The 12089-nt window shown below is 45.5% G+C and overlaps 1 protein-coding gene across 1 annotated transcript in view; it reads right to left on the reverse strand.

Moving 5' to 3' along the window:
• Positions 1-1320: 1320 nt before the first annotated feature.
• Positions 1321-12089, reverse strand: part of Sorl1 (sortilin related receptor 1) — a 159388-nt gene continuing 148619 nt past the window's right edge. The window contains exons 45-48 of the mRNA XM_041657853.1: positions 11683-11789; positions 9336-9528; positions 6488-6700; positions 1321-5346 (exon numbers count right to left, since the gene is read on the reverse strand). Of these exons, the coding sequence (XP_041513787.1) occupies positions 5279-5346; positions 6488-6700; positions 9336-9528; positions 11683-11789 (581 nt within the window). The 3' untranslated portion in view covers positions 1321-5278. The remainder of the gene's footprint in view (positions 5347-6487; positions 6701-9335; positions 9529-11682; positions 11790-12089) is intronic.

Below are 12089 nucleotides of genomic sequence, written 5' to 3' on the forward strand. Positions count from 1 at the left end.
AAACCCAAGTTTAGGGCACGACCAGATAAATCCACCCAGGTGACAGAAATCCCCTTGGGATTTCTTGGTTCTTGTATTGAACGCTGTGCTCATTTTGACACTGAACGACAGCATAACACTTTTGGCACAGAATGAGAAATTGAGACCTAGGGTCAGAAGAACCTAATATTGAGGTTGGCTTTGCCATTCAGTCTGCTTTCCTCTATATCAGGGATTCTCAACCTTCCAGATACTGCAGCTTTAATAAGTTTCTTATGTTGTGGTGACCCTCAACCATAAATTATTATTATTATTATCATTGATTTTTTTAGAGGTTTCTCTGTGTAGCCCTGGCTGGCCTGGACCTCACTCTGTAGACCAGGCTAATCGCAAACTCTCAGAGATCCACCTGCCTCTGCCTCCCGAGTGCTGGGATTAAAGGAGTGTGCCACCACAGCCTGGCAAATTTCTTATTGCTACTTCATAACTCTAATTTGCTACCATTATGAACCATAATGTGTGGTGGTGGCACATATCTTTAATCCCAGCATTGGGGAGGCAGAGGAAGGTGGATGAATTTGAGGCCCACCAGCTCTATAGGGTGTTCCAGGACAGCAAAGGCTACACACAAAGAAACCCTGTCTCCTATCTCCTAAAACAAATCATAATGTAAATATCTGTATTTTCCAATGGTCTTAGGTGATCCCTGTGAAAAGGTTGTCTGACCCCCCGCCACCACCACAAAGGGGTCTCATCCCACAGATCAAGAACATCTGCCAAGAACATAGTTCTGTGTGCCTCTTTTTTTCTCAACCATGGAACTGAAACTACTTCAGACTTTTGCTTTGGCTCAAAGTCCAAACAAAAGCAAAGTGATGGATGCTAAAATCTAGAAAGCAACCTGTCCCTGACCATAATTTATGTCCCTGGTCTAAATTTATGATGCTTGCACTCACTGGCCTTTGAGAGATAAGCACGACACTTCCCAGTTGGGCTCACTGTGTTTAGGAAGTGTTCTTAGGCACCTGGCTCCTCTGCGCCGCTGGGCTTTCTTCTCTCAGGTTAAAAAGTCACCTCCTTCACCAACTGTCCCATACATAGGTACGGTTCTCAGGGAGGCACCTGAGTCAACGTGCCTGTGGAATTGTGTGTGTTTCAAGGACAGCCACCACCGCCCCACTCTGCTCAGCAGCCACCCCGCTCAGCAGCCACCGCACCGCCAGATGCTGTGCTCTTCGAGGACCCGCCATCCGAGACTAGCTCCTTAACAAAATTATCCCAGGTCTTAATGTTCTGTCTTCTATGACATAAACACCTTTTTCAAAGACACAAGCCAGCTGCTGTTTGGAGACTGTGTTAGCCATCTTTATTGCACTCAACAGAACAAAGTAAGACACACACAGTGGATATTCAAATAGGGAGTGGTGAGTTTTTTTTTTTTAATGTTTTGTTTTCAATTCTTTTTAACTCAGTTAAATTTTTTTTATTCAGTGAAAAAAGTTGACACCAAGACAAAAAGATTATCTTAAAATTGTGCAACAATGTAGTAAAATCTTCAGCAGAAACCAGTGACTTGGAAACCTAGCAAGGCGACTGAAGTTATAAATACCTAATTTCACTTTGGAGAGAAACAAGCACACAGTGTCTCACTTGAAATAAGAGCAGAACAGGCCTTTATTTTGCTGCAGATACTTCTGACTTTGCCTAAAGTGTCTAGTAAGTCTTAACAAGAGTCTTTAAATGAGGAGTGACATGGGATATCTGAGGGTGATAATGTTCCGCCTCGCCACTTGTGCTCAGCCCACTGAAGTTATTACACATGAAACTAACACCCTTCTTGGGTTGTCGCGCGGCTCTGATGATTAAATTTATAATATGGCTGCTCGAAACAATATGGGCAGAAACACATGCAATTGATCCTCCCTCAGCCACGCTCAGCGGTGGTATTCCATCGGAGAATGCATTTCTCGTCTATCTACCACAGTGCACATCTCTTGCGACTTATCCCGTATCTTAGTCTTGCATAGGAAGTAGTCTTATATAAACTTAATGCCCTGGCTTTTATTACACAAAAGTTGTACCTGAAAAGCAGCACACACTCCAGTTAAGTAAAACATCACAGGAATGTTGAAATACAATCCCGACGCAAGGAAGCATCTGCAGAGGTTAGAGTAGATTCTTACGGCGGCAGAGGGGATGGAAGTCAATCTAGTGATATGTCTGAATTTCTCCTGAGGGGACCTCTCCTCTCCTCTGAAGGAAGAGAATTCTCAGGAACTCGTCATGGCCCTCTTCATGGGACAGAGAACTAACCTATGAGATGGGGTTTGGGCCCAGGTATTTGTGCTGACCACTGAGGGCCATGTGAAGGCAGGATGTGCCAAAGAGACACTGGTGTTTACCTGTAAGGGGCTCAACACTAACACTGGTTTTCCTAGCTCCCTTCTAGACTCCCAGGGTCTTCCTCCTGCCCTATAAGTTGGAGAGTGGCATTTAATCTAGCAGGCCATCTATCTGGAGAGGAGAGACCATGCAAGTGACTGTCCCCTGCCAGCTTGTAATCATATCCAGTGATGCAATCAGAGATAACATCTGAAGAGCCATTCCTTTAACAGCCAGAGTGCCAGCCAGCTGCCCAGCAGTAGGCCAAGCTCCCCAGCTTGCCAGGCATCAAGCCATGAGAGAGTCTCACCTGTCTGCTCAGGCATGGCCCCTCTCCACAAACCTTGGAGGAACTCTCCTCTGTCATTGCATCCAAAAAGATCCATGTCCCACAAAGCTCAAAGGGTACTCAGTACAGGAAGGAAAAAAAATCACTTCCCACACAGTCCACAGGAAACCAAGTACCTGGTGTTCCAGTATATTCCATTCCTGGGAGGTGGGAACTTGCCAAGACTACACTTAGCTTAGTCTTAATTCCCTATTGTCACTCTGGACTCTTGCAGATAACGTGGATACATCAAAACCTCCACAGAGCTAAGCAGAGGGAAACAGGAGTGCGTGCTCGAAAAGTTCACAAAAATAGACAATTTACACATAGCTGCATCTATCCGGCTTAGTCTTCGGGACCTCAGCTCTGCTATTTATATAAAATAGTCTAGCCTTAAATGGCTACATGTTTTCAAACAGCACAGTGCATCTTCCGAGGAGAGGGGTGGCGGCGGGTCTGTACAGTACTATGGTTCAGCATCGGGAGGCCCTGGAGATCGGCCTCGATGCCTGGCAACAGCGTCCATTGCCTGCAGGAGACATATGCTCCGTGAAAAGGCTCGCCTGCAGAATAATAGACAATAGTGCCGCTGAGCCTTTTACACCAGCTCCTACAAATGCCACCAAAAACTTGGCAGGAAAAGAAAATGAGAAAATATACTTTCCTAGCAGTTCAATTCAATGGCTTGCCTCCCACCAGACTGTTAATCTTTCAGCTACTTAAAGACTTTATTTATGTGGAGGTGGTAGGGCTGGGGGAACATTGAGCAAAACTTGAAAGCAAGACAAGATAAAGCTGAAAAAATTCCAGTCTGGGGGAAAAAATATAGTGAAACAAGGTGAGAGGAAAGAGGAGGAAAAGGAGTTGTAAGACAACTGACTCCTTATTCCTGGCATTTGATACCAGGATTTATGGTCACACAGTATGCTATGTATCTACAGGTCAAAATGCTCATTTAATAGACACAGATAGTCTAAGAAAAAAATTGGCTCTTGTTTTCCAAACAACCCTCAGGTAAATTGTGACTCTATTTCCACCAAAGAATGATACTTTGAGTTAAAAGAAACCAGCATTTTTGTGAGGAGGGACACATTGCATGGAAGGGGAGACAGGTTTCACAACACTTGCATCTAGAAAACATGTGTTCAGAGGCAGAACTTTGGAATATTCACAAAGCTTGCTGCTTTTCCGCTGGGAGGGAGGAAATCCTCAGGGAGGTTGTTCATACAGCACAAGTCACGACACGCTGGACATCGGTGCCTACACGCTGGACCAAAGGATGGGTTGAGGCCACAAAGAAGTCCACAGTACTTTCAAGTGGTCGTGACATGAAACACAGGGTGCGGGGGATGTGTTTAGACACACATGGTATTTTACAGAGAAAGCAAATGAACAAATCTGCTGATGGAGAAGTCAAACATTTAGATCACCTCCATCCCTGGCAACACCTCCAACATTCTCTATGGATGGGTGGGGGCACAGGCTAGGGAAGTGGAGTTGGGGGTAGGGGGTGGGGGTGGGGATGCGGAGAAGGCACTGACCAAATTCAAAATGACTGCATATATCAGTATGGACTTTTGAGGACAATTCAGTGGCTTAAACCCAATATAAAGTTTTACATTTGAAATTCTTTGGTGGTGAGTAAAAGCAAAAGAAAAACTCAAATTAAAAATGGAGACATGCCATACTATATTTGCAATGCGTATCTATCATGGCACAGTTCTAGAACTTTCTCCCACAACCACAGTAATTTTGTTTTTCAAGTGACAATGATCCCAGTGTATAAGAAAGCAGTGTCAACACTTGGCAGCTTCCAGAGGTACACTTTGTACAGAGACATGCACAGTAAAAGCCCAAGGATTCCTAGAAGACAGGGGGTGTGGCTTGCAGGGCTTCCTAGGCTGTAGTTCAGTTGAACTGGAATCTAGGACTGACCGAGAATTCTCTCCTGACACAAGCAAACCCAGACGGGATTGCTCCTGCTCCCCACCCCCTACACTGATGGGCAAGGGGCCCTTAACACCTAGGGTTCCAGAAGACCACTAAAATATGGCCTTATACAGAGTCCCAATAAATTAACAAAAACAACAGAACAGGACCTTCTCCCACAAGACGCCCACACACTTATGTAAACTAAACCCAAACACAACGTAAAATCTGAGCAGTTTTCAAAGAGAAATGTGATTCTGCCCATCACTCTCTCTTGAAGTTTTTATTAAATACATTTCTGCGTCTTAGAAAAATATGAAGAATGGTCAATTTCATGAACCAAAATGATCTCACAGACTTAAAAGCATGCCCAGCAAGCACAGCTCTGTAAGACGACATCAATGTCAAATCAAAGCAATGTGGTCACTAAAATCAACCCGCTTTCAGGTTCACAGTTGACACTACAAAGTTTATCCATTCCTTTCTCTCCTTTTTTTTTTTGTTGTTGTTTTGTTTTTTGTTGTTGTTGTGGTGGTGGTGGTTTTGGCCCATATAAAAATAACATATTGCAACTCAAAGTGCATCTTTTAAAATAAACCATCAACTATCTTTATCAAATAAAATATTTACACCATTTGGTTTCTAATGAGAAAAGCTCCTTCACGCTATCACCATGGGGACATCGTCTGAGAATCCAGTTATCATAGGAGCGTCTTCATCGTCCTCTCCTGAAGACAAAACAGCCAGGCCTTGTGAGTTCCCGAGTTTCATACAACCCCATATGCCACCACTCTGCCCTTGCCCACAGCCTTACAACAACCCCCAGCTAAACCAACACAAGTCCTAAACCCTAGCTTGGCTTTCTTATGCTCAAGGTCAGCTTCTTCCCTTCCCTAAGGGACCAAATTTAATAGTTACTTGAAGTAAAATCTGTAAGAAGGTGAATCTTATCTCCCACAGCTAAATGGGTGGTTGGTTTCTCCTACTTGGATAATCTGTCCTCTTTCTATTTTCAGTCTGAACTCTTCTGAGCAAACAGAGATTAATTGAAAGGGCTTAAGAATTTTTAGGGCAGCTTCTTCCCAGACATCATGGCTGTCCCTTTGAGACTCCTGTTACTTGGCATTTAGTGAATACTGAATGGCACCGTAACAGGCCAACCAAAAGGAGCCACCAATTCATGTCCTTGCTGATTAGCAAAACCAAAATCAGAGAAGGCAAGGGAATACAGGTGATCTTATGATCACTCGGGAGGAAACCCTGCCCTTGAGAAAGAGAAAAGCAACAACTACTAGTCTATAAGAGAAGGAAAGCCACAAACTCGGTCTGCTGCCTTGAGTGTGGGAAAGGCTTCCCACACTCACTCTCTTACGTGCCTGACTACTAGCTCGCTCAGTTTAAGGCTTGAAGTATGAGAAGACTTCTCATAGGGATTAACATATTTCTCTTCCCCTTGCTGTGCCTCAGCCCCACATAGAGTAAGAAGAGGCTGCTCTGGCAATGGAAAGAGGTGTGGCTGGCTGAAGGGCCTCACACAGAAACTGACTGGAGATGTGAACCCCTTTCATCTTGAAGCCCTCCAGAGGTCAGGTGAACATACTTGAGGATTGTTTTGAAACTCGGGGGGCATTCAAACCCAGGCCCTAACACTCTCTGTTCAAAGACTACCTTCCAGTCCTCCCCAGTTAGGGGCCAGAACTACACACTTAAATAGAATGTGCTATTCTGATTAAGGAACAAGAAAAAGCAAAGAGCCCAGACAGTGGGAACACTGGGGCGACGCCTATCTTGAAAGGATGAGGTGGAAGAATCTTTCCTGATCACATCTCTGACTTTCTAGGGTTTCCCCTGGTACCCCTGCCTACTTACCCAGGTCATCCCCAGAGGAGAAGATGGCCGAGCCCAGCCTGGAGCTGTAGTGACTGTTGGCAAAAGCGGTAAAGCTGCTCTGTAGGCGGCGGTGCTTTGTGTAGAGGATGGCAAAGCCGACACCCAGGCTCAGCAGGATCAGGAACAAGATAGGAACCACTACAGCGGCGACATCCGTAGACCTGGCAGCCTGGACTGCCGCTGTATCTCCACCTGCAAAAGCAACATTCCCTGCTAGGGAGCCTCCTCTACGTGAGGGCCAGAAGAAGACGGCTCAGGCAACTTCTCCAGACCCCATGCACGCAATAAAATAGAAAAAAAGAAGTCCAGAGTTTGCAAGGGTTCCAACACCCAGCTAGCTTTCCTTGTATAACATGTTCCAGCACATGTGTGAAGACTGATGTTTCCCAAGTACTTACCATGAGCCTGTAGACAGTGGGCCTTGCACATGCAAATACAGTAATTACATTAGACTCCTAATCACTGCCTTGTTGGTTATTTAGATAGTCTCTTAGAAGGGAGACCTTTGTTGGGACATCAACACTGATTTCATTAGCATTATTACTTAAGGCCGCTTGCTTGCCTACAGAAGAGGATGTGAAATCAGACCACTAATTAACGAGATTGCAATTATTTCCCCCTACTTGGCACCAAAGTCACTCCGCCGCTGCAATTACCTGAAGCTCCACAAATGAGATCCCTTTACTGCGACACCGACTAGACAGCTCGCCAAGCTTTATGGTTTTCCTCCCTCTCTTTCACTTAAGTAAAAAAAGAGAAACAATCTTTCCATATACATCTGACATTTTTAAAAGCTCATTACTCAGCCACTTGGCTGTCTATATTTTGCCGAAGATGCTGCCTTCCCATGGTCTTACACAAATGACGGCTTTAGAAGGCTACTGACAGAGAGGTCCTCACTGGGGCTCTGGAGAAAGGCCATCCCCCACCCTTCAACTCCACATCTGTTGGAGTTGGAGGCCATCATTTTGACAATGAGTAGAATTTTCACATTACAAACCTGGGGGCTAGTCTACACTTGGGGGCAGGAAAAGGGAGTTTGGGAATCAGTTTTCAGCAAAGGAAGCAGCGATTTCTTTGCACATAGTTTCCACAGACCTTGGAGTTGCTCCCTGGTGTAGGGCAAGATGGCATAAGGAAGCTCCTGTCTCAGAGAGAGAAAGCATCATAGCTACCCGGGGATTCCAGCAGACGCAGGACTAATCAAAATGGACCAGCGAACAGGTATTTCTTGTAGGCACAATCTAGCAATTCAGTATGCATGTCTCTAGTTAAATTTCTTTCATTTTCTGGACAGGAAAATAAAATATTTTCCAGCCTACCCCAATGGTGAGGTGGTAACTTAAAGAATTACTGCCTGGCTGGACTTCAGAGGGTGCAATACGCTTGATTCCCTGAAAGCAGCTGCCAGGGGCCTCACAACAGACAGTTTCTTCCACTGTGTATTCCACGGACTAATAACTGGTTTTGCTTAAAACCAGGGCTGATTAAGGAAAAAGCATATTATCAAGAGTTTTGCTGTTTGTTCTCTGTAGGACCTTCCCAGAGCCTTACCTATGCCACGACTCTCTAAAGGGAGGTAGAAGAAGAAAGTATTTATCCTTTGAGCCAGTGGTTCTCAGCCTTCCTAACGCTGCAACCCTTTAACACAGTTCCTCATGTTGTGGTGACCCCCAGCCATACAATTCTTTTGTGTCACTACTTCAAAATTATACATTTGCTGCCATTATGAATCCTCATGTAAATATTTTTGGAGATAGAGGTTTGCCAAAGGGGTCACAACCCACAGGTTGAGAACTACTACTCTTAAGAAACTGTTTATTCTGCATTGGCCCCATCACCCCTACAACCCAGGAAGGCCCATAAGAGAACACATAACTGTAACCCTGCCTGGTTTTTGGCTAGAGCACTGTCAAACATTTGAAAGGTACCTACAAAATCTAATGGTAAGATATTTGTTGAAATCCTGGCCAAGCTACCACAATGCAAGTACATTCCTTATAAAGCAACAATGTAGCCCAATCATGGTATCTATCTATGTGTCCCAAAAATAGAGATCCCAGGTCATGACGAAGTGCGAGCTGTATATGGTGGAATGAGCTAATCACAGGAAGAAGTCCAGGTCTATTTGTACGTTCAAGGCTCTGAGAAGTCCCATGAAAACCAACAAACAAAATTCTTGTTTGTCTAGCTTAACTGGATTTACTGAATCATGTAAGAAACTGACACATATTTCTGGGCTTGTCTGTGAGGGCCTTTTAGAGGAAACAGGTAAAGGGAAAGACCCACCTTCAATGTGGGTGACCCATCCCCATGCCTTGGGGCTTGATGTAACGGAGGAGCAGAAGGGGAGGGCTAAGGACCAACATTCTCCACTGCTGCTTCCTGATTGCTAATGCGGCCTAAGCAGCTGGCCCAGACTCCCACTGCCTTGCCTTCTCCCCCAGGACAAGATCTATCTCCTCGAACCACCAGCCAAAATAAATCCCCTACTCTCAACTTGCTTCTTGTTATATATCTGGTCACAGAAACAAGGGAAGAAAAGGAACTAATAGACCTACTGAGTTTCCTAAATATGACCTCCTTCTTGTCCTTTCCCCAACTTTACACTCAATGTGGTACCCTGAAATCCCAGTTCTTTCTGTACTAAGCCACCACGAGAAGTCTTTATTAACTACATCAGTACCAAACTAAATTGCTACCTAAATGATTTCTTAGGCACACAGGCAGTACTTGAAATGTGTTTTGGAAAGACCATCAGAAAAACACCGCCTCCCTCTCCTTCCTTGGAACAGGAGAATGACAGGACGGCCATACAACAACTCACCTGCGCTCAGTTCGTCATACAACAGCACGGCAGGCTCTCCACAGATCTGGCTGCCAAAGAGACAGCGTGCTTGGACCGTGAAGGTGTAATTATGACCCATCTTCAGGTTGGACACTTTAAAGAAATTGTCAGTAGTATTCCCGAGGTAAGCCGTGAGATTCAGAGCACTGTCAAACATGTGTATCTCATAGCCCTGCAAATGAGCACATTATGGACTGTTCAGAGGTTTGAATAAAGGGCCTGATGGTTTCTGTTACTGGCCACAGTTATTGGTGGGTCCTCATGGCAGTGTTTTATGGATGCTAATATACTTTATACTTCTTGCTAGTTCTTCTGATTATGGGATTGAGATATTAAACTCAGAAAACAGGACTTTCCCTGCTGACAAGGTGCAGAAGAGGAACTGCAAGGTATGGCTGCAGGAGAACCATTTCAACCATTGCATACTCAAAGTTATAGGCAGTGCCTCAAAGAACCTGACACTTTAGTAATACTTCACAGTAAGGAATTTGACTAGTGACACCTCCTGGTGGCAGTGGGTGCAGGCAAGACCGGGGACCAGGCAATGGGAAAAGGGAACGTGCCTCCCTGGAACAGGCTGCTGGAAGACCACCTTCATTTACTTCCTGTCTCCTAGCTTTCTGGTTCTTTCAAGGCTGATCCCAGAGTCAGGCAGCCTGATGTTGACAGAGAAGCACATAAGCAGGCTGAGGGCTCTATTCACACACGGACAGTACAAAACAATCCCTTCCCTCATTGCCTCAGGAAGTCCCAGACTGTTGTGCTAGGAAACAGGCCAGACCCAAGATGCTGGCTAGGACCAGACTGGTGGCCAGCTTCTCTGCTGCCCTCCAGGGTTCCAGTGTCAAACTCTGTCCACAACCAAGCCCACCACACAATCAACCTCTTGGTTCCTACTGCACTGACATGTCTCTAATACTAAGCCAGGAGGAGGAGAGGAGGGCACGCTACACCCGTGCCGGCACCCTCCACTAGAAATGGAATATGACCTGCAACTCTCAACCCATTTCAAATTATGTTGAATCTGCTGCCCATTCAGGCTCTCCTAGTGGCAGCTGGCTGCCAAGTTGGGCTCCCCAACACTTGCCCGGCCTCCCACCCCCTGCACTCCTTCTTACAAGCTATCTAGTGTAAATCCAATGTAGAACATCTGTAAAACGCATGAAGACAGACATGAGACAATGCACACAACCATCAACCACCTATACTTTGCCTCAGTAGTCCCCCTGCAAGGCATTTACATTTCCTCTTTTTACCATGAAGCAGAGTACATACAATTTTAATGCATTGCTTTCTCAAAGTAAAATCCTAGAAGAGCTAAATCAGGGAATGCGAACATTTCAATGTTTTCGATACGTATTATCAAAGAGCCTTCCAGAACTTTGAACCAATCTATATTCTCGGTGTCATTCCCGAGCTAGTTCTCACACTGGCATTACTGCCCCAAGGTTCTTTGAAGGCTTGATGTCTTTGTCATTAGCTTGCTAGGGTCTTTCTTTTCCTGCACGCAGTTGCCAGAATGCTTTACTGTTCAGTACCTTTCAACATTGGAGTATTCCTGGTTAGATTACATTTTCTTAAAGACATTTGCTGCATAGGTACCACAGCTATGGCAACTGTGAGGAGTCCCACAGAAGGTGAGGACTTTCAACAGGTACCTGAGCCTGGATCTCACATGACTCCCTGCTTACCCTGTTCTTCCAGGTAACCACAGCTGGATCATCACAGCCCTACTTTGCTTTCATGGGGACCAAGCCAGTTTCAATCAATAATGAGTCCACCCTCCTGGGCAAATATCTTGGCTCTCACTCTTTTCCTTCCCTCCCATGGTATCAGAGTACTGGCCCACCAATAGCGAAACAAAGGTATTTTTTTCATCAGCCAACCAAGTATCTTCATGTACTTCTTGCTCCTCCTAACCACTCTGAAGAAACGATGACAAGGTACTAGATTAAGAGCTTGGCTCAGCTTCCTGGCACTCTGGGACCACAACCTAGCTGTCAAAGGGCCGTGCAAGGGTGGAGCACTTGGTTCCCATGCTGAGCACACTCTAGTTGCAGGGAGCACCACAAGTCTCAGCCCATTTCCTTTCCAAGGACAAGTGCGTGGCCGTGGGTGCTGAGTGCAGAGATCGCGCACTGCGTGGGCGGCACAGACATCTCTCTAATCAGCAAATGGTCCTTTCGCTCTCGAGTTCACGCCCATGCCTGACGCTTTCCTTCCTTCCTTCTTCAAGCTGTCTGCCAGCCTGCTGTTAATGAACTCATGTCTAAAACAGTATGCCAACAAGAGTTCCAAAGTCTCTGAGGACACACGAGGAACTTACCCGGGTTTCACTGAACTGCTTTTCCTTCAAAGCTAGGCTTTTCCAAAAGAGAAGAACGTGGTCATTTTCTGTTATGATTTTTAAGGCGTCAGGTGCTGACAGTGAAACTGAAAACGGAAGATTAGGCCATTTGCAGTTAGTACACACGTATCATGCACTGCCAGCCTAAATGTGCCTGGACCCCACTACTGCAACTGTTGACACCGCTTACTGCTATCTAGGTTGCTGAGTTAGTGACTCAGCATGGAACAGGAGCCTAGCCAACCCTCCAGCCAACAGCCTTATTATCGGTCTCCCTGCGTTCTATCTGCCTGAACAACAGGAGGGCCGCTGTGACACCATCCAGGTCCTCGTTTTAAGGCCTGGCCTCACTGGGAAGTACTTTTTGGTTTCTTGACTCTCTTGAG

The sequence above is a fragment of the Microtus oregoni genome, unplaced genomic scaffold (genome assembly GCF_018167655.1).
Source record: "Microtus oregoni isolate MIOR12 unplaced genomic scaffold, Mior012 000008F_ref0000371, whole genome shotgun sequence".
NCBI lineage: Eukaryota > Metazoa > Chordata > Mammalia > Rodentia > Cricetidae > Microtus > Microtus oregoni.